General features: G+C 42.0%; 1 protein-coding gene across 5 annotated transcripts in view; it reads left to right on the plus strand.

The window, feature by feature from the left end:
- MYO1B (myosin IB) overlaps positions 1 to 25,229 on the plus strand; it is a 182,646-nt gene that overhangs the window by 26,378 nt on the left and 131,039 nt on the right. For 4 of the 5 annotated variants that reach the window (XM_033400313.2, XM_004276947.3, XM_033400310.2 and 1 more), the window contains exon 2: positions 5,603 to 5,746. In XM_033400313.2, coding sequence (XP_033256204.1) covers positions 5,612 to 5,746 — 135 coding nt within the window. In that variant the 5' untranslated portion in view covers positions 5,603 to 5,611. Of the gene's footprint in view, positions 1 to 5,602; positions 5,747 to 12,223; positions 12,457 to 25,229 lie in introns of those variants that run through there. The other variant, XM_033400311.2, reaches the window with a different exon arrangement.

Consider the following 25,229-nt stretch of genomic DNA (forward strand, 5'->3'; position numbering starts at 1 on the left):
TTGCTGCTTTGATATCAATAGTAGAATGGCCATGGCCTTCATAAGGTTGTGCCATGAAGTTTGGCCATGTCTGTGTAGGGCTGTTGGCTTGGGGAATGCTGGTCTTGACATTCCGAGCATAGATGACGTTAACATGGTAGGTGGCTGGTCATTTAAGGTTGGGACTGAATAGACTACTCATATTTAAATGTTAGGTTACAGATGGCATTTTAAGATGCTCTAGGATGTTTATGTTTCATTCTCTTTTGGATTTTGAGGAATTTTTGAAATGATGCTTTCAATACTTTAAATGGTATTTTTATACTGCAAAAGATGCCAGTAAGTGAATTGGTGTACACTGAAATATAGGTGGTAATTTTGGAAGTTTTTGAGATGAGAGTCGGTGGGGGAAGGAGTGGTTGTGATCATATATTTTGTTTTTCTTGGATGGACAAACAGATGGGAAGAGCTGGGGCAGCCATGGAGTCACCGGGTATCAGTTGGTGTGCTTGGTGGTTGGGCTAAATCAGCACTCTTAGGTAGAGGCCCTACTTCCCGGCTCCTCTGTGTTTCCTCGGAGGGCTCCGCCAGTGGTTGTATTTTGTAGATGGCTTTCACCAAGGTTGGAAGAAAAAGATTAGGTACCTGTAATATTGAAGATGTAACCGTGGTTTAAAATTATATGTTGGGCACAGTACTTAGTGTTCATGTTGATTAGGGATCTTGGTTGCTTGCAATGCAGGAACGATGTAGAGACTCACAGAATTGCAGAGAGGTTGGAGGACCAGGAAGGATACGGGCTTAGAAGCTAGGCAGGAACTTAGAGAGACTGGAGGGCTGGGCAGCAGGATCCGTAGCAGAAACCATGGCACAGGAACCACCTGGTTTCATGATGCTGCTGTTGCTGCAGTGAATAATGAGTGTAACCACCAGCTGTCATCATGACCTGGGACTCCAAGTCACAGGAGGATGTCATTGGCTGTATATAAGCCACGTTCCTTGGGGTAGAGAGAGAGCAGATCTGTCTCCTTTGAATTCTGTAATGGGAACTGGGTATTGCTTCTCACTAGATTACTTGTCGCAAGGTAACTGGGCCCCCTGAAAGGGAGATTAGGTGCAAATAGGAATAGGATTGTGTACTGGATGGTGTCCCCTTTAAAATAAAAGACCAATGTTTACTATGCTCCCCCTTTGGCTGCCCAACATTCACATAAGCCTTTCTTTCCATTCTTAGGCTTACGAAAATAAAATGCCCCAGCCAACATAATGCACCTCTTCCCTGTATGGCTGAAAACAGAGCCACCCTCCCCAGAGGTTCTCAAGAAAACCTCCTCTGTCCATTGTCTTCTGTGGCCCCATCTAAGTGGAGCACTGGGGATGATGACTTTGTCATGCTTTAGCAGTTGTTTTTTGTTTTACGAGTTGCAGGTCTTGGGGTTGATTGTCTTAAGAGTCAAGCCACTTGTAAGTCACTGTCAGCCGTACTTCTTTGCAGTGTAGATCCCTTATAAACGTTGTTGGCTTTCGAGGTTTATCTGCTTCCACGGACTAATAACTAAAACTAGATATACTACCAACCCCTCAGGTTTTGAACCTAGAACTTGGTCTGAGAACTTGTCTCTGGGCGATTGGACCTGGCCTTGTTGCTCTGCCGAGTGCCTTAGCTCTTGGTTAATGGAATCCACCTGGGAACAGTTAAGAAGCTTAAGAAGCAGTAGAGCAGGTGATACCTCCCCTGTGCTGCATCTTCATGGTGGGAGTGCTATCCCTTTTTCAGGCTGTAGAGATGAAACAGTTGGTGCTTGGGATAGAGGACTTCTCCTCTATGTCCCCTGCCCCCAGGCAGAATGACTCAACTTAGTAGCGTCATATGTTCTCCTCTCTGGCTTTCAGACAGACCAGTTTCACAGCAAGCATGTCTTTTTCTTGTAGATCCTTAAGAAGTAGCCAACACATACTCTGGCATCTTTTTTTTTTTCCCCTCGAATTCTTGAAAGTTGCAGGCACGGGTCCATGTCATAAGGCACAACAGGCTGTGGTTTAATCAGCTGTGTCTCTATTAAGTATCAAAGGTGATCTTGCCAGTCTAAGATAGTAAGTAGGTCCTCATGCCTCCACTCAGTGTCCTTGGCTCAGCCAGTCCGCGCTCTTCAGTGTGTTACTGACGCACTCCATTTCCTCATGCCGGCTTCTTTTATTGGGTAAGATGCTTTCTGTGGCAAATAACAGAAAATCCAACTCAAACAGTTTAAATAATAAAGAGAATTAATTGGCTTCTGTGACCGACAACTTGAGAGCTGTGGGATGGGCTTCAGGTGTAATTTGATCCAGAGGTTTGTGATGTTATCAGGTTATTTTCTTTCCCTGCCCTCCTCCTTGTATTGTTTTCCTCCTCAGACTAGGCCCCTCATGAAAGCAGACATGGTCACAGAAGTTCCAAGTATCACATCTGTAAATCATGCCACCCAGAGGTAGATGGAACGAACCTTTGTCCTCATATTCCAAGCCAAAGCCTCAGGCTCAGTTCTATGACCAGCCCTGAATCAATTACAGTGTCTGGGAGGTGGAAATGTGTTGATCACCTTAGTGTAGATCGCACGCTACATTCCCGGAGCATGGGATAAAATTGGCTTGCCTGGAACAATGTGGTTTCCCCTGTGGGTCTTGGGAAGGGTGCAGGTGGACATCTGTGTGTCAAACAAAAAGTATCCTTAGTGCTCTATGTACGTTCCCATATGAATTCTTCTGATAGTTTATGGAAACCTTGAGTTAGCAAGTGATTCTGAAATTTGTTCCTGTAGTCAGCGTTGCTCTTTCAGAGAAAAAACAAATCAGTTTCTTTTGGCTGAACGAACTATTCCGACTAATTTCGTTGAGATGTCGAAGTGAACCAACCAGGCCTGGAGATGGTAGTCATGGTAAGGGAAATCAGTCCATGTGTGCGAAGATAGGAAGTATCTCTGTGTCATTTTCTCAGTGTCCCAGTTTCACCAGGAGAATGAAAATGAGGGGGAGGATGTCACTGTTTCCTCCCCGCTAAGTGCCTAGGTGCTAAAAAAGTTAAATGATAGGAAACAAAACTGCTGGCATGACTAAGTGGATGTTGCTATTACCTTTTCAGTTGGTTTACTTTATTGCTGTATTTTGATTTGCAAAAGTTGTATTTTCAGAGTTTTTCACTTTTACCCACTGCCTGTAACTCAGCATTTGTTTTGCTCTCTTCCGCCCTTCAGATTATAAAGTTGGGATAGAAGTGTAAAAATTAGAACCCATACTCTTGCTTGAAACTTGAATTTGAAGAAATGGTGAAGCAGGTTTAATTACAGAGAAAGACTGGCTGCTTAATTACTGTTAACCTGCAGCGAAGCTGCTGTCTTTCTGCAGCTGTTTCCATAAATAGACTTTATTATATACAGGAATCTACCCCAGGGCAAAGAGTTCCCATTCTGCCCCTTTGCTTAATTTAAATTGCTGGTTTGCGGTGGTTATTTTTGAAACTCTTCTCAGGTTGACTTCCCCCTTAATCCCTAAGCCTTCTTCCCTCATCTGCCAAATTGTATGTAATGCATCGCAGCTAGAGTGCTTTTGGCATTTCTCGAGTCTGAGAACTTGAAATTTGATTTAAATGTTAATTTATTGTGACAAAGGTTGGGTACTCATGTTCCTATTCCTGTACAAGTCTTTCCACGGACTTGGCATGGGCCCAGCTGTCTCCCTGGCTTCTGCTGCATCTCTAGAGAGTGGCAAGTACCCCTCCCTCCACCTGGTTTATTTTGAAAGATCTGGCCTAGTTCAAAGTGCGTGAAACCGTTCTTGGTACGACTATTGTTGGGTTTTAGCGATACCTGGGGCTATTTATTCCAGGTGTACTTGGTATGAAATTTAAAAAGACATTAACAAAAAGTTAACCCTGTTTTTCTTCTTTTGAGTATTAAATACTTCTTTATTGGTTGCTTTCGTTTATGAGAGAATCTTGCTGCTGTTTCTTGGTTTCAGTTTTTTGGCTTTTCAGTGCACACTTGAAAAAAAATTCTTTTTTTAATGGGTCAGAAATAAAGAATGTGTTTGGATTCATAGAAATCATTAATAATTAATAATAAAGAATTATGTAATTCCCGGTCTTTCCCAGTTCTCTTTAAAATAGCCCAACTAAATGTAGTTTCTTTTGCCTCTAAGAGACCTACTAGATGTTCTAGACTAGAATAGAGTACATTTATTTAAATTGCTAAGCCTTAAGCAAGAAGACTGACCTTTATAAGATATAGGATGCTTGAGTGACTCCTTCATGGAAAGAATTAAATGTACTCCCCTCTCAGTATTAGGGGCATGAATATATGTGAACATTTATTAGTATCCTGAAATATTATTTAGTGTTAGTGTCCTGAAGTTAAACAAAATTGACTTCTGCATTGGAAGTATTTAGAGGGAAGGGCCCAGATGAATTTAGTTCTACATCCTGATGATATTAGAGAAAGCAGCATAACACACACACACACACACACACACCTCGCCACACCACACACACTCTCCTAAATTCAGATAGTACTCTTGACAGTGATCAGATTTGAAGTCTTGGGCATTTAACCTTCTGCTCTTGGGTGGCACCGCGCACTTTAGAGTGGGAGTCCAGTGCTGCCTTTGCAGCGTGCCTGTGTTTTCCACTTGGTAGGCTTTCACGTTGGGCTAAAAGGAAACTAGTATTTCTGGTCTATTCGTTGCATGTTAATTCGGTTTTGCTGTTCTAGCGGTGTGTCTGTTGGAATGAGCGTTGAGAATATTGAGGTCACTCTTGGCAGGTTATATCATATAGGCAACCTTTGATTTTCAAGTGGGGTGTATCATTTTCTTTATAAGTCAGCGTTGACTCCTGGAATGAAATTTCTCCCCATAGATGTAGTGTTATAAGTGGTGATTTAAGTTCTTTTAGCACAAAATGTAACACACTCCTAATTAACCATAAGCAGGATTTCTTAATCTCCCTGAGCTTCCTTATCTTAAAATGGGGATAATGATAACAACCTACCTCATAGAGTTGTGAGGATTAAATTAATTAATGCATGGAAAGTTCTTGATACAGCATCTGATGTGTGACAAAAGTACTCAGTAAATGTTAGCATCATTTTTTAAACATTTCCTGGGAAATGGCATTCTGCATTTCATCATGGAATACTGGGGGATGCCGTCTTCGGGCAGCAGGTTCCTGTGGGTTCAAGTCTGACATTGGTAGGCAAGGGCTAGTGGAAAGGGGTGGGTTGGGTTCTCTTGCTAGAGCTTTGCAACTTCTGGTTGGGGAGAGGAGATGGTCTACAGAAGAAAACGGTGACCCTGGCTTCCTAGTGGCTCTTTCTGTAGATGGACTTTGCTTGGGTTGATGACTGGGAGGGAGGTTTGTTTGTGGCAGCAGGTTGGCAAGTGGGGCTTCTAGCAGCTTGGCAGTGACTGCAGTTTCCGCAGAGGCTTCTGACGTAGGTTTTGGGGGCAGGGGTGGGGGCGGGTTACGACATTGATGAGGCAGGTGAGGGCCATTTGGAACTAGCAGTGTTTCATTTCTCCATTGGTGCTAAGAACCCATCTGAAATTATCTTGCTCATTTATATTGTCCCCCTTTCCCTCTTTCTTACAGCAAGAGACTATGGCCAAAATGGAGGTGAAAACGTCACTTCTGGACAATATGATTGGAGTTGGAGATATGGTTCTTTTAGAACCTCTCAATGAGGAGACCGTCATCAACAACCTCAAGAAACGGTTTGACCACAATGAGATATATGTGAGTGTGCACTGGAGGTCATCTGGGGGGTTTAGACTTCGCATTTTGTGGCACAGAGCTGGCTTTTCTTCCTTAGACTCTTCTCTCTTTTTTCTGTTTGTTTACTGGAGTCCAGAGGTATTTGTTTATACCCTCAGGAAGAGTTTTGGGTTTGCTCATTTGGCACGTGAGTAATATCGCATTAGAGTCGCGTGGGTCTGCTTTCCACACGGTGTTTGTAGAGGGCTGACTGTGCAGAGTGTTGCCCTGGATGTCGGGGGTGTTGTAAAACAAGTGGAAGACTTAGTTCTGCCCTCGGAGGAACATGTATTCAGGAGGAAGTTTGAAATCCACAGGCGTCTTCTTGGATACCTTCGTAAGATTAGCAGCCTGACCTTTGAGAAGCTACTCATTAAGATGCAAGGCAGTGAACCGTCAAAAAAGACATAAACCTTCTTAACATTTGTAGTTAGTAGAGACAGGAGCAAATTACCAGATACGAATATGTGTTTGGTCCCTGGAGATTTGGGAATAGTCATGTCCTGCTATACAAAAGTATCATGTCAGACACAAAAATGAAAACATATAAATATATACAGTAATAGAAATTTTATGTTGTAAAAATTCTTTATAAAGGATTTCATAGTGTTACTCTATTAAGTTTGTTAAATATATTTAAAACATGAGTCAAAAGTGCTTTTATATATAGCTTTTCAGGAATTTGCATAAAGCACAGAAATTTGCATCTGTTCAGGTAGAGACATGTTAACTAAACCAAGGAGATGAAGATTCCCTGTACCAGCAGCTGAGAAGGAAGTGGATGGATGGGGTGGAAGTAGTTTTAATAGCTTCTGACTCGCTTCTGAGTTCTTTTCCCCCATGTTGTAGTCTCTCTGTGTCTAGATATGAATTGGATTATTGGGACCATGCTTCATGTTTTTCTGTCTGTCAGTGTGGGGACAGGAGGAGGAAACATAAGTAAATAAAACGAGAGAACGTAACTGATTATAACTTTGTAGAACTAACATATTTTTAAAAATTATATGCGAAGCTGTATTTTATGTTGCCTATAGCTTTCCTTTCCAGATAGGCGATCATGTTTCAAGGATAATTTTGGATAATTAATTCTTTTTTTTTAAATTTATTTTATTTTTGGCTGCACTGGGTCTTTGTTGCTGCGTGCGGGCTTTTCTCTAGTTGAGGTGAGCGGGGCCTATTCTTCATTGCGGTGCATGGGCTTCTCATTGCGGTGGCTTCTCTTGTTGCAGAGCACGGGCTCTAGATGCGTGGGCTCAGTAGTTGTGGCCCGCGAGCTCTAGAGCGCAGGCTCAGTAGCTGTGGCGCACGGGCTTAGTTGTTCCGTGGCATGTGGGATCTTCCCAGACCAGGGCTCGAACCCGTGTCCCCTGCATTGGCAGGCGGATTCTTAACCACTGCTCCACCAGGGAAGCCCGGATAATTAATTTCTTAATGAAATAGGAGTCACCATCTGGGAACTGAACTTTCAGTCTTTCTTGATTTGATTGTTGGAGGTAGGGGGAGGTTGACAGTAACCTGAGATATATGGATACTGCTTTGGAATATTAATTTGGTAACTGGCTGCCAAACTAACTAAGAGGTGTAGTTATGTAAACTGCTGATTTAGATGGAAGAGGTATAAAACGCCATTGCTGTAGAGCAGGTGAGAGGTGTTGTTTGGTTTGGCAGTGAGGCCCCGTGTCACCTTTCCTCAAAGTGTAGCAGTTCAGTTTTCAGGTGGGAAAACATCATGGTTCTGCAGCTTTAATTGAAAATGTGGTCTGATAGCAAATAAAAGACAGACTTTAAACATTGGTCTTTGAGATGGAGATAGGAGGCATCAGATATATCCTAACCGACGTTGGCTGATCATTTTTCTTTCTGGCTCTAAGAGGCACAGTTCACTTTCAGCTGAATTGAGAATAGGATGGAGAGTAGAACATTACATGCATTCAAATACCTGATTTGTTGTGCCCACTAAAAATAAAAGAATCTCCTTTTTAACAAAATGTCAAGTGTTAACATTCATGAGTCTTTAGCAGACGAACTCTCTGGGTTTCAGCCTTACATGATTTTATTTTCTGACTGTTTTAGGAATGTTCTTTCTGGTATGAGACAAAAGCAGAAAATTGCTTTTTGCTTCCAGATATTCATATAATTAATGTTTTCCATGATACTTTGGGACTACTATTTCCATGAGATGTGTGCCTTCATTTTGTAACTTTAAACACATGTCATATTGGAGAATTGGGCATTCTCTATTTTAAGCAAAAAAGAAAAAAAAAACAGCTTATAGGGTAATGTGTGTAGTATGATCTTATTTTTTTTAATGGGGGTTTATGGATGTGTACATATGTTTGTATATTTGTATGAACATAGAGAAAGCCATGCTAACTTTAGTACCATGCTAACTTTAGCATGGGTGGATTTAGGCATGCTAACTTTAGTGGGGTGGGTTGGGATATGGGGACGGGGAAGAGTTATTACTCTTTTAGACCTCAGTATTATAGGGCTTGTTAAGTCAAGTATGTATTGGTTTTGTAATTTTTTTTTTTTTTTTGCGGTACGCGGGCCTCTCACTGTTGTGGCCTCTCCCGTTGTGGAGCACAGGCTCTGGACGCGCAGGCTCAGTGGCCATGGCTCACGGGCCCAGCCGCTCCACGGCATGTGGGATCTTCCTGGACCGGGGCATGAACCCGTGTCCCCTGCATCGGCAGGTGGACTCTCAACCACTGCGCCACCAGGGAAGCCCTGGTTTTGTAATTTTTAAAAAATACTGTACGATAAATTTGATTACCCCACCTTACCCTGTGTAACCCCACATGATGTATATACTACCCTTGGGAGATCTGTTTCTGGCCCTTATTCTGATAAGCGTCCTGCTTTGCTTTTCTTCTTGGGTTGCTGAAAATTGTTCAGCTGATGCCAAAGGCCAAGTTAATGACATACAATATTTTACTATCTTGTATTTCACTTTGCTTTTTAATTCTTTCCCAGGAAGAGAAGGTACAGTTTTTAAAATTTTTTTTATTATTTAGTCTCTGTTGTAGTCTCATAGCTTTACTTTATCCTATAAAATTGTGTGATGGTCTCGAGTGATCCATCATGCAAACATACTGAACAGTCATTTGTATGTTCAGAAGCCGTGGTTGATAAGGGGGCCTGTGAACAGAGGGACGCTTGGCTCAGGCTTTAGAACTCTGGCTGTACCCAGAGCTTTTGCAGCCTCTTGTGTGAGCCAGCTGTAGGTCAGGGGACCCTGTTCTTCCAACCTGCCCCCCACACCCCCGCTTTCACCACCATATCTAGAGGTAAGAAATATTACCTGCCTTCACAGAGTTCTCACAAGGTAAGAGTTACCAACTCTCTAGAGTATTTATAACCCCTAGTGATCCTCTGGATCTCCAGCCAGCTGAATCTGGAAGTGGAATCCCTGGTGATCCTGTCATACTAAACCGGAAGCTCTGGGTAGGCCAATGAGTCACACGTCCTCCTCAAACTACTGACTGTGGCCAGGTGACCAGAATGAGCTGAATGGCTTCAGAAAATGATGTCTGCTCCTAGGATTGGCGGAGGGTCAGTTTTCTCCAAAGTAGATGGGTTGTGTGTAAGTAGGTTGAATACTCTACTAAATATCTCTATCAGCGTGTGAGGAAGAGGGAAGGGCAGTGGATGCTGATGAGGCCCTCTGCTGTAACCCCGTCACAGGCTTGGCAGGGAATTCTATAGTGAAGTGGTTTTATTGGTGTTGCTACCATGCTGAAGGATATGTTCCATGAGAAGCATTTATGATTGGAATTCTAAGCTTCAGGTGCACCCAAAGGCATGCCTCTCAAGACTTTTCTCCTGGAGAACTCCTTATGGTAGAGAAGAGTAGGGACTTCCCTGGCGGTCCAGTGGTTAAGACGCCACGCTTCCATTGCAGGGGGCACAGGTTCAATCCTTGGTCAAGGAGCTAAGATCCCGTATGCCGCATGGTGTGGCCAAAAAAAAAAAAAAAAAAAAGGAGAAGAGTAAAAAGGGCCCTGGGGTGGGTAGTTGAAGTCTGTCCACTTTGGGGAAATACTGTTGAAATCTTTGCTTCCAAAGTCATTCAAAGTTTTATTCTATTCTGTAATGCATATCATATGGTTTTGTTTTAATCTACTCTACTCTTTGCAACCCTTATTTGAATAAGAAGTATTTTTGGTGCTGACAAGTAGTTGTAGTTTGTTTTCTATCTGAATTGTCAGGTTGGGGATCATCTAGATATAAGAGGTCTGAATTAGTCCAATTTTAGGATCTTATGTTAGACTATTTGTAGTTGTAAGAGGACTGCTTTGAAAGTCTAGTAAAAATTGTCTTGATTTTTAGAAGTTGGTACTAGAATTAGGATCCCCATAAAAATAGGATCCAGTACTTCTACGAAAGATAGTAAAGTGCATGCTTCAGGATTATGTCTTCTTTGCTTTGAGTTGGGTTCACACACTTGTTTAAAAAGCCCAGAGTTGGGTCAACACCCTGTCTGTAGCCGGGCAGAGTCTCTAAATCTGAGACAGTTCCAGATGTTGACGTGGTCCTTGCGGGAAGGCTGTTCCATTGGAGATGGAGGTGGATCAGGTAAGAACAGATAGAGGGAATGTTGGCCCAGTGGGGTAACACACAGGGTCAGAGACTGTTTGCTTTGATTCCTCACTCTTGGCCGAGTGCAGTGCAGGCTGGGCCCAGCTGCAGGACGTGCTCCAGCAGTCTCTGTGGGGTCAGTGGTGGGAAATGCTGGTTGTGACATTCCTAAGCGCCGCTCTTCTGTATTCTTTCTGTCCTTTGTCAGAGCTTCTTCTGGCCTCCCCACCCCTGTCCACAGCCAGATGGGATGGTGGCAGGATTTCATATGAACTTGGTATGCAGGAGACGCAGCCAGACGTGATTCTGTTTTTAGGGTGACTGGTCAGGACTGTGGTTCCGTTCAGGAACAGGAAAGCTGCAATTTAAGCAAGAACAAGGCCCAGGGCAAATTTGGAAACTAAAGAACCAAGGTGTCCATTCTCTGACAGGAAGTATTTTTGGTACTAACAAGTAGATTTAGTTTGTTTTCTATCTGAATTGTCAGGTGGGGATCATCCAGATATAGAGGTCTGAATTAGTCCAATTTTAGAATCTTAAGTTAAACTACTTGTAGATGTAAGAGTGACTGCTTTGAAAGTCTAGTAAAAATTGTCTTAATTTTTAGAAGTTGGTAGTAGAATTAGGATCTCCGTAAGGATGGGATCCAATACTCTTATGAAAAATATTCAAATGTAAGTACAATATATTTGGTTTAAAATATTGGAAAGTAAATGAAAATAATACTAGTTAACATTTATTTGACTAATAATAGAAAAGGAAGGTGCTTATATTGTTAGCTTTGGATAAAAGGTAGAGAGTAGACCAAGGGTCCCTGCTTTGTTTCTCTTATCTGCTTTAACTCAGGGACAGGCAGGAAAGAGTTCCTTGGTCGGGGCTGGAGGTGGTCTTCGGGCTGTCTGTCTTTTCCTACTTAGAATTTTATATGAAACGCTCAGAGGACAACTAGTATTGCTAGGAATAGCCCTTCTGAGCTGAAGATTCAGTAAGTTTTGTGAGCCGTTAGAGGTTCTTTTAGAATAAACACTTAGTTATGTTGTGGAAACACAGGAAAAAATAATTTGGATACTGTTAGAAACAACCAATGAGATTATAAGTAAAATACGTAAATTTTTTATGCGCCCAAGTCAGCCATAAAATTATATTTAAGGGTGCTGGCTGAGCACAATAAATGAGGTAAACATAAAAAAAAATACTAGTTAACATTTATATGTTTATGTGAAGTGTCAAAACCACTTTTCATTTGTATACATGAAAATTCCTACCTTTTGGGGATAACATTTTTCCTGAGAATTTAGTATAAATGGTGTATTAGTTTTCTCTTGCCGCAGAATAGATTGCCCCAAACTTAGTGACTTAAAATAACATACATGTATTATCTGACTCTTTCTGTGGGACAGGCATTCGGGCATGGCTTAGCTGGGTCCTCTGTTTGGGGTCTCACCAGGCTGTCATCAAGGTGTCAGCCAGGACTGCAGTCTTGTTAGGGGCTCGGCCCTTTTCCAAGCTCACGGGGCTGTTGGCAGAGAGTAGGGCTGGAGTTCATATGCCCAGCTTAGTGTTATTCCTACCCAGATGTTCTCTAAATTTTTTTCTTTTTAAAATTTCCTTTAAACAGCCTTAAAAAAATTACACAAGTAACAAATGCTTTTGGGGAAAAAAAATGAGATAGCATAGGGATACATAACATAAAAATGTAATTTTCTTATCTCAGCCTTAAAAAAATTACACAAGTAACAAATGCTTTGGGGAAAAAAACATAAAAATGTAATTTTCTTATCTCAGTACCCCAGTCATTTCCAGAAGTAATGGTAGTTGGGTGGGTCATCTTCCAGATTATGTAAGTTTGATTAAAAATTAAATTTGTTTTGGTTTTAGAGTTGGAAGTAGAAGGTTCTCCTTCATCTAGGTGGATGGGCCTTTACCCAGAGAACCCAGACCCAGCAAATTTGAGTGAAACAAGAACCTTCTTTAATGCCACCTCCCCTCCCACCTTGACCAAGTGGGGGAAGGAAGACGGACTCCTGAGCTGGTGAAATGAAATGCCTAGACTTGACTGTGTATGAGGGGTTCACCAAATGCAGACTCAGCCTGCGCGGCTCGTTGAAAAGGTAGACAATTAAGGAAACATGGAGAACAAATTGTGTGTGTTTTCAAGAGTGTAGCTTTGGTTTTTGGAATGGAGTCACAGCATTAGGGGGCTAGATAGAGCTGGGGAACAACAGCAGATCATGAGGCTGTTGTGTCTCGTTTCGGAGCACAGTATGTCTCTTGGACAGTTTTGTAATACTTTTCAAAACAATCATTTTTGGTAAAAGCTTGCCAGTTTCAACCTGTCCAAGCTCCCTTAAAACCTTTGGTGATTGAAAAAATTCTCCTCTTAGAACTTGCAAAATGGCATGAGTTTATCTGTTATCTGCCAAGCTTAGGGAGTTCATGCAGGCACTATATAGTACTTGATATATTTGAATAATATTTATAATATATTAATTTAAATGTTCTGATTGAAGCCGTACTTGAAGTTCACTTTGGAGGAAATTAAGGCCCAACTTCAGGTCTGCAGAAGTGTCATCTTTTGGTGGCAGTGTGGTGGGTACTAGGAAGCAAGGACCTGAGCTCCAGTCCTGGCTCTGTTACTTACCATCTGTGAGACCTGGAACAAGTACTTTAACTCCCAGGAGAGTGTTTTCTTATTGGTAAAATGATAAACAATGACAGTTAACACGTATTAAGTCCTTATTGGTACAATATGCTATTCTAAGCACTTTACATGTACGTGTTTATTTAAGTTTTACTAGAGTCCTATGCACTGAAGGTTTTCAAATTATCTTCATTTTACATATGAGGAAACTGAGGCTCAGAAAGGCTAAGTAACCTGTCCAAGGTCACACAGCGAGTAGGTGATGGAGCTGGGATTCATATCCAGGAAGTCTGGCTCTGTAGTTCATGCTCTTAATAATGGTCCTGCTAAGTTTACGCAGTTACCATGTGCATCAGTGATACCACTAATAGGGAAGCATTCTCAGCCTACAAAGTGCTGTTCAACATAACTGAGTATGATACTGAGTGTATAGGTTTTGGAGCAAGGCAGCCTCAACAACCCAGACAAATAATTGAAGAGATAATCCGTATTCCTGCCACGTGTTGAGTTAGCATTCAACAGTACAGTGACGTGAACTAGTGTGACAGGGAACAAGTGCATTCAGTTCTAAAGTCGTAGGTGCTCTCTAGTCAAAGAAAAGTGATAGCAACCGTTAGGATGGTGTGTTCCTCTCTGGAAGGTGGGAGACGATCTTGGGAGGAGATGGGTTTTCATCCTGTTCACTGGATGGCAGGTGATTGATAACTGCACAGGGTCCTTTACCTTTAAGAGCACATAGTAGAGGGACTTCCTCCCTGGTGGTCCAGTGGTTAAGACTCCGTGCTTCCACTGCAGGGGGCACAGATTTGATCCGTGGTCGGGGAACTAAAAGCCTGCATGCCGCAGGGCACAGCCAGAAAAAAAAAAAAAGAGCACAGAGTAGAGGAGGAAGAAGCAATTCACCACAAGAGCCATGTGGCTAATTCATGCGGCTGATTCACCCCTCCCCTCTACACACACATCTCTTTCTGCTCTTAGATCTATAGTACAGATAAGTATTAATGATAATCCTAATTTCTAAAGAGAGGCTGTTTTGTGCATCCAACTGTGTTGTGGCATATTGGGCAAGGCATGGGCCTTTGGCAGACAGGCCAAGGTTGTGTCTTGGTCACTCACAACCACTGTGACCATTGAAGTAATTGAGGGTCAGTTCTCTCATCTGTAAAAGAGGTATCATGATGCTTATCTTGTTGAGTTGTTTTGGAGATTAAGGGGCATTTTATTTTATTTATTTATTTATTTTTTTTGCGGTAAGCGCGGGCCTCTCACTGTCGTGGTCTCTCCCGTTGCGGAGCACAGGCTCCGGATGCACAGGCTCAGCGACCATGGCTCACGGGCCTAGCCGCTCCGCGGCACGTGGGATCCTCCCGGACCGGGGCACGAACCCGTGTTCCCTGCATCGGCAGGCGGACTCTCAACCACTGCGCCACCAGGGAAGCCCCTAAGGGGCATTTTAGCCCGGTGCTTGACATATAGTTGGAATGGAGTACCTGACCACATGACCATCTGAAAAACTTGGAAACCCAGCATGACTTTTCTTCAAGATTTCAGACCCTGAGCTTTTCTTATAATCAGAATTTTCTCTCTCTCCCCTTCCCTGACTCTCTCGTTGCCTCTCCTCCCTCCCTTTTTCCCTACCCTCTCCTACTTTGGTATTCATTACACAGATTTCACTTTTGTTGGATTACTACTTTCAATTAGCCACATAATATTATTTTCAAGACTTGTAGCTGGTAGCATACCTGTAACACAGGACCACTCTGTACCTTTAGTTAAGAGACTCTTATTAGGTCTAGAGAATGATACATATTTGGAAAATACTTGTTCCTTACAGAGCAACGAAGATAAGGTAGTATTGTGTTATCCTGCTCTGAAATAAAGGCTGCCCGAAGTGATATTTTTAGCCAGTATTTCGGCGTGGCATAGAACTCATATATAGTTCTTTAATTCATAGTCTGAAATGACTGGCAGCACAGGAACAAAGGATTATAATATGATGGTAGTTAAGGCATGTCTCAGACTACACTGACAGGGACCGTGCCTGACAAGCTTGCCTGATCTAAGGCCAGTGATTTAGCACAGCATAGATAAAAAGATGAATAGGGCTTGAATCTCTCCTCAAACTTTGAGTTGAGAAATACTGAAAAAAATAAAATAACAACAGAAGCAGACGCCAGGAGTCATGATGTGGTGAGGCCATGATGGGCCGTGTGTAGGCAGAGACTGTGAATAAGAGTCTTTGCAACAGGCCAGCTTTGGAGTAGAAAGTGAGAAGACCAGTCAGTAGCAGGCCTAGAGGAAGCAGAAATGTGAGTAGGGGATGAGCACATTGATAGTGGGACTGGAAAGGAGGTCTTCACAAACTTGTGTTGCTTTGTTCCATAATGTGGCCTCACAGCCATCCATACTCACTTTTGGGTCCCAGCTTTTCTTGTAGCTCGGTAATGGGTTCCTCGGGGGGTTCCTGGGTATGTGATTATCACAGTAAAACCTTCAGTACTTGATGTAACTTGAGGGCATCTCTGTGCCCAGCAGCTCACAGAGCTTGACAAATCATACTTCTCTATTCTTGCATCACAGACCTTGGTGTAGAGCTTTGGCGTTAAACTGCTCCTGCTACTACTTGTGAGACCTTGAGCAAGTCTTTAAAACCTTCTAATGCCTTTAGTTTCTTCCTCTGTGAAAATTAGGCTGTCATTATTGGTTATATGTATCACAGATCTGTTCTTAGATGGGGGTGTGAGGTGTATGTCTGAATTCCACTGTTTCAGATTTAAGACCCAGATAGAAGCCTACATCAGTGATTGACCTTATGTTTGTAATTTTTCACTTAGGCAGTTTTTCACAATTTTGAACTGTGTCTGAAAAACCAACCAGAGCGTATGGTAGACCAAACTGTGTCTTTAAAAAAAAAAACAATTAAGACAAAAGCCCTCTTCAGGGAAATTTGGGAAATCTTACAGATGGCTAAATTTAAAATGCTGCGACCCATAATGTCTTGATGTCTTGTGATCAGATTCCCAGGACCCGAGACCCAAGAAGAGGGTGAATTCCTCTGTGTGAAGTGAATAGCATGTTGTCATTTCTGAAGATTCCACCAGCTTGTCTTGTAGAGCCGTTTTCTCAGTATCCCAGGCTTTTCCTACGAGCTTCATTAAGACCATACGTACCTCGTGTGCCCCTCTGATAACTCATCCATTCTCTGTATACAGAGAGCATTTGGTAAGACTTCAGCATCATAGGACTCCTCCATGCATTTAGCTGAGATACTAACGTGTATTGTAGGCTTTTGAGTCCTGATTTGGCTATTTACTGTGGCCAAAAATTCCAGTAGAGCCAAACTCACAGTAGGTAACATTTATGAGATGCTTGCTGTATGTGTCAGGTGGTTCGTGCTTTAACGCACAATCTCACTTAATCCTCAGATTAGACAGGAGGAACCAGTATCGTCCTCCTTGTCCAGATGATGAAACTGGGATTTGGAGAGGTTCAGTCATGTGCCCAGGTTCACACAAAACTGAAAAACTTTGCTAGATAACTTGGAGCTAAGGTTTACACAATATTTCAAATACATTTGAAGCCTTGTCCTACTGTATGACATAGAATCTGAGCAAAGAGCTCAAAAACACTGAAGTTGGGGTGACTTGGGTTCAAGTTCAGTCAGTTTCATCATCTAACCCCCCTTACCCCACACACTGACTTTTACTTCAAAACTGCTCTCAGACTGAAGCCCAGACTGCTCACTCTGACATTTGAGGCTGTCTGAAATTTGATTCCAGTCTTACTTTCTAAGCTATTACTCACAGGAGGTCTTTGCTTGAGGCAAGCTGTTTTATCCCCTGTGTCTGAAATGTGGTTGGGTGGGCCTTTAGGCTGCTATCCATGTTTTAATCCATGTTATAGCCTGTGTAGAATTTCCTTTTTTTTTAAGGCTGAATAATATTCCATTGTATCTGTACAGCATACTTTGTTTACCCATTCATCCGTCAGTGGGCGCTTGGGTTACTTCTACCTTTTGGCAGTTGTGAACAGTGCTACAGTTGAACCTGGGTGTACAGATATCTGCTTTGAGTCTCTAGCAATTCATACTTAAAAAAAAATACATTTTGAAGAATACAACTATCCTAGCGAAAAATTTTTAGAAAGGGCAGGGTTCAACTATGACCTAAAAACCAGAATCTCATATGCTGCTCTTCGGTGGAATGTTACTTTATCCAAATCTTGCCCATCCTTTTAGACCTACCCAAATCCTGTGACTTCTCCGGAGCATTCTTGGACCTCTGCAGTTGACAGTGACCTTTCCTTCGTTTAAACCCAAAGCACTCCTTTAGGCAGTAAGAAAAGAAAGACTAATGCACTCATTTAGCTAGGAATCACTTAAATCCTGTTGCATCTGTTTTTGTGCCTACGGCGGTTAACCCTTAAATTTTATGTTTTATGATATAAAAGTCTCACCTCCTAAGCTCTATTATAATCTCCCAGGGGCACAGGCCACAGGAGTGTCCTGTATTTTCACCATGCCTAAGATGATGTTTTGCTTAAAGAAGGCTCTTGATAAATTTGTTGCTTGCTTGTTAAAATGGTTGTAGCCTAAATTCAGTCAAGGAAATCAATGCGGTTGTGCAGCCACGTGAAGGGTTATTTTTACCTGAGTCCTGATCCATCCTGGATTTGAACTATTATTACTTTAGAGGTGAAAGAAACATGGCTTGGAGACTGGGACTTGGAGAACTCCAACACATTCTTGAATATTTTTTGATGACATTTTAGACTAAATACTTAGCATGAGGTGAGGTATTTAAATAAACATTACCTGTTGCATTGCTACCTTCCTGATTCATTTCTCTGAAGTTAAAGGACGATTGTGACACAACGTCTTGCATTTCTTCAAGAGGTAGGCACAACTTGATGTGCTGGGATAAACATTGAAAAAAAAATTCTTTTCTGTTGAGATAAAAAAATTTCCCTGTAGCTAGAAGATCTTTTCTCCCCCTTTCTTTTTTGTTTATTCCTGGTGGTGTAAGGATTTCAGCATTCTGCAGATAGTGAAAAGGGAGGCTTCTGCCCAACAGAGTAGCTCTCTATTATACAAAGGCGAAGGCGCCCGGGTAAGGCGTTGTACAACACAAGTTGCTGTGATGAGGTGTTCTTGGCCACTTTTTGCCAAAGCTTTCCAGGCCTGACAGCATGGCTTGTGTGCTCTAATGAAAAGAGAACAGATTCTTGGCTCCTGGTCCTGATTCCACTTTTGTTAGATAATGTGGTCATACCACTTAACTTCTTTGTGCTCCATTGTTATGGACATTGAAATGGAGACTTCATTTCTACCTCATGGGGATTTAGGAAGAGTTTAGTAAAAAGGTGCTTCAGTGTATATTATATATCAGAACTTTAATAACTCTGGGGATGTGTTTTTAAGAAACTGCAGTGATGATTTGTAAACAAGTCGCCAAAAGTCATTCTGAGGAAAATAAGAAGCTGGTAGATAGGCAGATGGGATGCCTAGTTAGAGTCTCAACAGAGCAGGGGCTTTACAAATATTTTGGAAGAATTTGATATTTGGAGAGAAGCCTCCGAGTACTCATCATGGTGAAAAGAAGTCATTATAGGATTTCCTTATGTGTATTTTATGGTTTAGTTATAATTTTATTTTCAATTTCATTGAAATATAAACTTTCAGGGGTAGGGCTTCTTAAGATCTTAATGTTGTCCTGGGAAGAACTATGATATGAAAGATGTGAAAATCTTGTGACTTTTCTGTTGTGTACTAACGTTTCCTTTACCTGGCATTGTGGAGGAATGTGTGTACAGTACTGCATAATGGAGATGCACAAAATATTAAAACTGTGCTTCACTATTTAACTTGAAACAAGTGTTTTTGGTTGGATATCTTTCCAAAATGTATTTATTGCTTATGTCCTTGTCGTCGAAAACAGAATACTGTCTGTCTCATTTTGGCCCTTGATTGTTAGGCTGTGTTCCGACTCAGTGCTGTAATAAGGCGCTCAGGGCCCACTGAGCTGAGCTGTTGGTTCTTATGCTGAACAACTCTTCATTTTTATACTTTTAGAATTATTTTGATCACTTCTTACTCCTTTCTTTCCTCCTCTGTCTCTCTTTTTTATCCTTTTTCTGTCTCTTTTTCCATTAGTGGCCGTTGTTTCTTTGCTTAGGGTGGGAGCTTTTAACCTGGTATATCAACTGTAGGCAAACTTTTATGTGCATATTATATGTGTGTTTTTTGGGGGAAGATGGTTCATAGCTTTCATTGGCTTCTCAAAGCCATCAACAACTAGAAAAATATTAAGAAGTGCTCTGTGGCAGTATTTTTTAAACTGCAAGCTTCAGCCATTAAGTGATGAAAACCATTTAGTGGGTTAGGACCAGCAGTTTTAAAACATTTTGTAATGAATAGAATTGAACAAAGTATATCAGTACATTGCACATGATAAGGATATTTATGATTTTGTGAAACTTATTTCATACATATGTATGCACATATGTGTATGTAAATATACACTCAAACACACATACTTGGTTGTGATGCAAATTTTATTTTTTACAGTGAGTCATAGGCAAACATTTGAAACATACTGCCATGAGAAGGCCCCAATTTACAGATGTTGCCGCTGTTTCTCTGTAGTGTGCTGAGATGCCATATGCCAAGTTTATTATAAATGTGGCTGAAATGAAAGGGTAGCCAGAAGAATTTTCTTTTGTTCTTGAAATGTTGACAGAATTAATTACATAGGACAATTTAAAGGGGAAGGTAAAATAGCAGATAGACCAACAGCAACACTAGCATGGTTGCTGCATTTGAAAGTAAAACCTGGTCCTGTGAGCCCTGAGGGTGAAGGCTACAAGCAGTGGTTTTGTGTGTGTGTGTGTGTGTGTGTGTGTGTGTGTGTGTGTGTGTGTGTGTGTGTGTGTGTGTGTTACGCGGGCCTCTCACTGTTGTGGCCTCTCCCGTTGCGGACGCGCAGGCTCAGCGGCCATGGCTCACGGGCCCAGCCACTCCGTGGCACGCGGGATCCTCCCGGACCGGGGCACGAACCCGCGTCCCCCGCATCGGCAGGCGGACTCAACCACTGCACCACCAGGGAAGCCCCCAAGCAGTGGTTTTTAACTCTGGTTACACGTTTCTTTTTCCGGGGAGACTGTACGAGATGCAGATGCCTGGCCCTTCCCCCGACCATTGAAATAGAATCTCTGAGGATGGGGCTCTGGAAGAACTTTCTTATAGAATGAAATGCGTGATCCTTGGGTTATATATCTGTCAGGGACCTTTCCTCTGGCTTCTGGATTGTGGTCTGGAGAGTGGCGGTTGCTGGATGACCACCTCCAGAAAAGACTTCCGTTTTCACTGTAATCACTGTAGGAGCACTCGAGTATTATTTGGTTATTCACAAGGCATCTGTTCTGGAATTCTAGAGATATCTGACATACGAAGACAGGGATTGTTTTGACTTAGGAGTGTTTGTACATTCTTGGTTTAATGTCTGCCCTTGAGAAGTGAAAGATAAACTTGTTAATTGAATATGCCATTTGTAGAAATGTAGAGCCTTTCCTTTCCCTCTTCCCTTTTCCTTTTCTCTTCTTCTTGTCTTGTCCCCTCCCCTCCCCTCCCCTTCCCTTTCCCCTCCTAGATGTCAGAGGCTGGTTCCGCAGGGTGGTGAGAGTGGAGGTGGCCTTCTGTTGTCAGGGTGGTGTGCACGCTTCAGGACTTGGGGTGCTGGGGGCCCGGAGCATGGAGGTTGTGAACTAGGTTGGCCGGGATGGCTAGGAGGTTGTTTCCACTGAGGAAATAAAGTACATTGATTGAGCTCATCCATCCATCCATCCATTGAGGGTCATGAGAGCCACACTTGTCTCATTTGGAGAAGGTAGATAGAACCTAATTGCTAAGTAGTTTTTGCCGTTATGAGAAAGGAGTCCTTTTTGGTGTAATCAGCCTAATAGAAGAGCCGGCTCCGGATTCCAGTAGGAGTTGCTCTGTGAGCCATTTGGGACATAGGGACCAGGTGGAATGTGAGCGCAGCCCAGAAGTGGTCTGGTGGGAATGAGCTAAGCTGCTGGAGGCCTTTTGTGGGCTCTCTCACTGGCACCGTCCGAGTCCGCAGTAGCTCATTGGTGCTGGACCCAGTACATACCTACCTCTTATTTCCAGTTGAGTGAGTGAGTGGAATTCTAGAGGACAAGAGGCAGATCCTCTTTGTTGCTCCCTTTTGTAAAAGTTTACAGTGCTTTTCTTTCTTTTGTTTTTTGGTTTTTTTTCTCCTTGGCATATTCAGAATAAAAAGGACACGTAATGCCCAGCTCTCTTATGCACATACTTAAGTTTAAGAAACTGTGTCTTACCTCCAACTTCTTTATTCCAGTGGTTACTTAATGATTTAGTTTAGGATCTTTTTTAGAGCATGATGCAATAAGAAAATACTGACTTTAAATTGTATACAGTTTCTTGTTAAAAAAATAATGAAGTACGGTCAGCCCTTGGTCTGTGGGTTCCTCACCCACAGATCCAATCAACCACAAATCAAAAATATTCATGGGAAATATTCCAGAGAGTTCCAAAAAGCAAAACTTGAATTTGCCATGAGCCAACAATTATTTATATAGCATTTACATTGTATAAGGTATTATAAGTAGTCTAGAGATGATTTAAAGTACACGGGAGGGAGGATGTGTGTAGATTACATGCAAATACTATGCTGTTTTATAGAAGGCATCCTTGTTTGAGCATCCTTGGACTTTGGTCAGTCTCTGCAGGTGGTCTTGGAACCAATCCCCTAGGGATACTGAGGGACAGATGTATATCATTTATAAGCCCAAATGTTAATTGATGTAAAACTGAACTGTCTGGTCACTATTGTTCTGCTCCCTGGAAAGGAGGTTTAATTTGTTATTGCAGTTACTTGAATGTAGAGTAGATAGCTGCCTAAAACTGGAATAGGATTGTAAACTCCACCCAGCCTATCAGCTGCTTCCAGGAGTATCTTTTTCTTAAAGAAGATGTTGGGGGTAGGAGTTTATTAATTAATTAATTTATTTTTGCTGTGTTGGGTCTTCGTTTCTGTGCGAGGGCTTTCTCTAGTTGCGGCGAGCGGGGGCCACTCTTCATCGCGGCGCGCGGGCCTCTCACTATCGCGGCCTCTCTTGTTGCGGAGCACAGGCTCCAGACACGCAGGCTCAGTAGTTGTGGCTCACGGGCCTAGTTGCTCCGCGGCATGTGGGATCCTCCCAGACCAGGGCTCGAACCCGTGTCCCCTGCATTGGCAGGCAGATTCTCAACCACTGCGCCACCAGGGAAGCCCCAGGAGTATCTTTTGTGTCTCAGAGAAAGGAGGCTTGACTATGAACATTTGAGTTATTCTGTTGGCAGATGTGGGACTATTTAAATCTTTGACTAATGCACATGGAACCTTCAAGGAAAAAACCCATAAACAGCAAGGGCATGTATGACACAGTACGGGACAAACCTACTAGAAGTTCAAGATTAGAGGATGCATATCTGAAACATATAAAGTGGAATGGAGAGGGAGAGCACAGTTTCCTTTACTGTTTGCTTATTCAGATTGATAAAGCTTGTCCTGCTTGGTCCTTTTTCTTACTTGTTGAGCCGTGTTGGTGTATCGGTAAGGTAATTGTCTCTGTGTAACCCCCACCCCCAGTTAATTGCATAAAACAGCGACCATCTGTTTGCACACAGTTCTCTGGGATAGCAATATAGGCTGAGTTCAGCTTGGTGTAACTTCTGCTGGTCTCACCTGGGATCGTGAATGTGGCTTTAGGCATTTGGTGGCCTAACAGGGACTGGATGGTTTAGAATGGCCTCACTCATGTGTCTGATGGTTGTCAGGCTGTGTAGTTCAGGCCCTTGTCTTTCTGTGTGACCTCTCCAACAGTCTAGCTCAAGTTCATTTGCATCATGGCTTCTAGTGTCAGTCATAAGGGTGGGGGAGGGGCAGCATCCTAATACAAAAATGCTCAAGCCTCTGCTTGTATCTCATCTTATAATGTCCCTTTGGTCAAATCAGTCACATAGACAAGTCCAGATTGACGGGGTGGAGGATAAACTCTGTCTCTTGATAGAAGGAGTGGCAGAGTCACATTTCAAAGGTTTTGTATAAAGGGGTGGTAGGAATTGTTCCAGCCATCTTTGCAAACAGTCTACCACAGTCGGACAAGGAACCCGAGGCGGGAAGGATATAGTTGAAGGGTTTGTTCGGTGGTTACACGTGGCATATAGGTTTAGTAAAATATTAGGCACTGTATGGCAGTGTACTCGGTATTATATTTCAACAGAAGAATAGTTGTGTGAAAGTGGTTTGTACCATCCATGTTCTTAGTGTTGAATGGATTCTGTGCATGTTAGTCATTCAGTTAAATATTTATGGGACATTATTCATGGGCCAGCCCTGTTCTAGGTGATAAGAAAACAGCTGGGGGGAAAAGCACACACAATTCAGTATGTATGAAAGTCACAAGTAACAAAGAGAAATTTAAAACTTAGTAGTGTGGCTTTTGATTTTGGGTTTGAGGCAGCTGAGTTTGTTCTCCATGCAAGAATGCCACACAGGCAGATTTTCATCAAGAATTTAGCCGCCCGTGAAATTTGGTTTTAAAGAGCAACTTGGTAACTGGTTTCTTTGCTAACAGCAAATATGTATTTTAATTATTGTATTCAAGAAACTACCTTAAAAAGGGAGATTCATGTACTTTTCTACTAAAGAAGGCTGATCTTTCAATCAACAGATATTAAAGGACTAAATCAATTATTGTATTCTCATATCTACCAATCTAAGTAATTCTAGTCTATTAGTTATAAGCTGTTCAGACAGTTATTCAGTCTCTAGCATCTCCCATCTACTTGCCCAGGTGGGTTGGACTGTGAAGAAACCTTTCTGGAAGAGTCTTATCTAAATGGAATAAGTTAAGACATTTGGACTCGTTGCTTGTCAGGCCAGATTAGTTGGGTCCTTAGTGCTAGGGTGTCAGAAATAGATAACCCTAATTGCATGGGAGCTGAGAGTTTTTCTTTACAGCAGCAGTCTTACGTACTCTTGCTAAGATTGTATTCTTATAGGATGAAAATAGGTATAAAAATGACCTGTTCAGTTTTCCAGGTTGGGGGAAAAAATCTTATAATTAAAATAATTGTGACCCATGTTTTGAAAAAAAAATCAGAACATTTCTGCTGTTCTCTTTTCTATACTGTTTGATCTGACAATCTGCTTGAATCCAGTGGTGACAATACTGGAAAAACTTGTTGCTCTAAAAATGTCATCTTTTGTTGCATGGCCCTGGAAAGGCGGGGAAGTTGGAAGTGACTTTTTTCTTTCTTCTTTCCTTTCTTTTTTTCACCTTTTTATTAAAAAAGCTTTTTATCACTGACATGTGTTTGTTAGCATCCCCCTTCCACCACCCCCGCAGCCATCTTTATAATGTTGAAACTGAAAGGAAAAATGGAGCTAAGATGAGTTACAGTTAAGTGACTTTTGCTTGTGGCATTGCGCTAGTCTTTGTACAAAATGACCTAAACCAACACTGCTCTTGCTGCCAGGAATTTAAGATCGAAATGGAAAGCAAGATAACTAGTGTTCTGGTTTGCAGTGTGAGAGTGTTACTGTCTGTTAAAATAGGAGCATTAATCCCTCTGAGAGTACATTTAAATTCTACATTAAATTTAAATTCAACATGAAATGTACTGTCTTTCAGCAAGTACATTTAAATTCTGAGATTAAAGTCCACTAGATATAACATGAAATGATTTTCTTTGAATACCCAAGGGATAACTGTGACTCTAATATTGAATTGTATGTGGTCGGAGCCCATTGTAGAGATGGACAGGCTGTGTAAGGACAGTGCCAAAGTCAAGGCCCCATTGGATAGGTATGGGTATGGGTAGGGAGGAGGGGAAGCCTGGGTTACTGTAGACTGAAATAGGAGGATAAAGATGAGAGAGGGAAACACCAGTTCTACTCGGAATCGGGGAAGGCATAGCTCTTGCTCACAATTAGCCGTGGTTGGTGACAACATTTTTGGCAAGTATGACAGGGCTTTGGAGGACTCTTATCCAGGGTCATGAATTAATCTAGAGATTTATTTTGAAAGATATTTTCAATGTATAAATCTATGCTCTCCATTTATCAGCAAAATGAATAAACATTATTGACCATCTGTCTTTAGAAATATTCTTGAAAAGTATAAAATGAGTGGTCAGGCCGTAGGACTAGTGTTTTT

The sequence above is a fragment of the Orcinus orca genome, chromosome 7, assembly GCF_937001465.1.
Source record: "Orcinus orca chromosome 7, mOrcOrc1.1, whole genome shotgun sequence".
Classification (NCBI taxonomy): Eukaryota; Metazoa; Chordata; class Mammalia; order Artiodactyla; family Delphinidae; genus Orcinus; species Orcinus orca.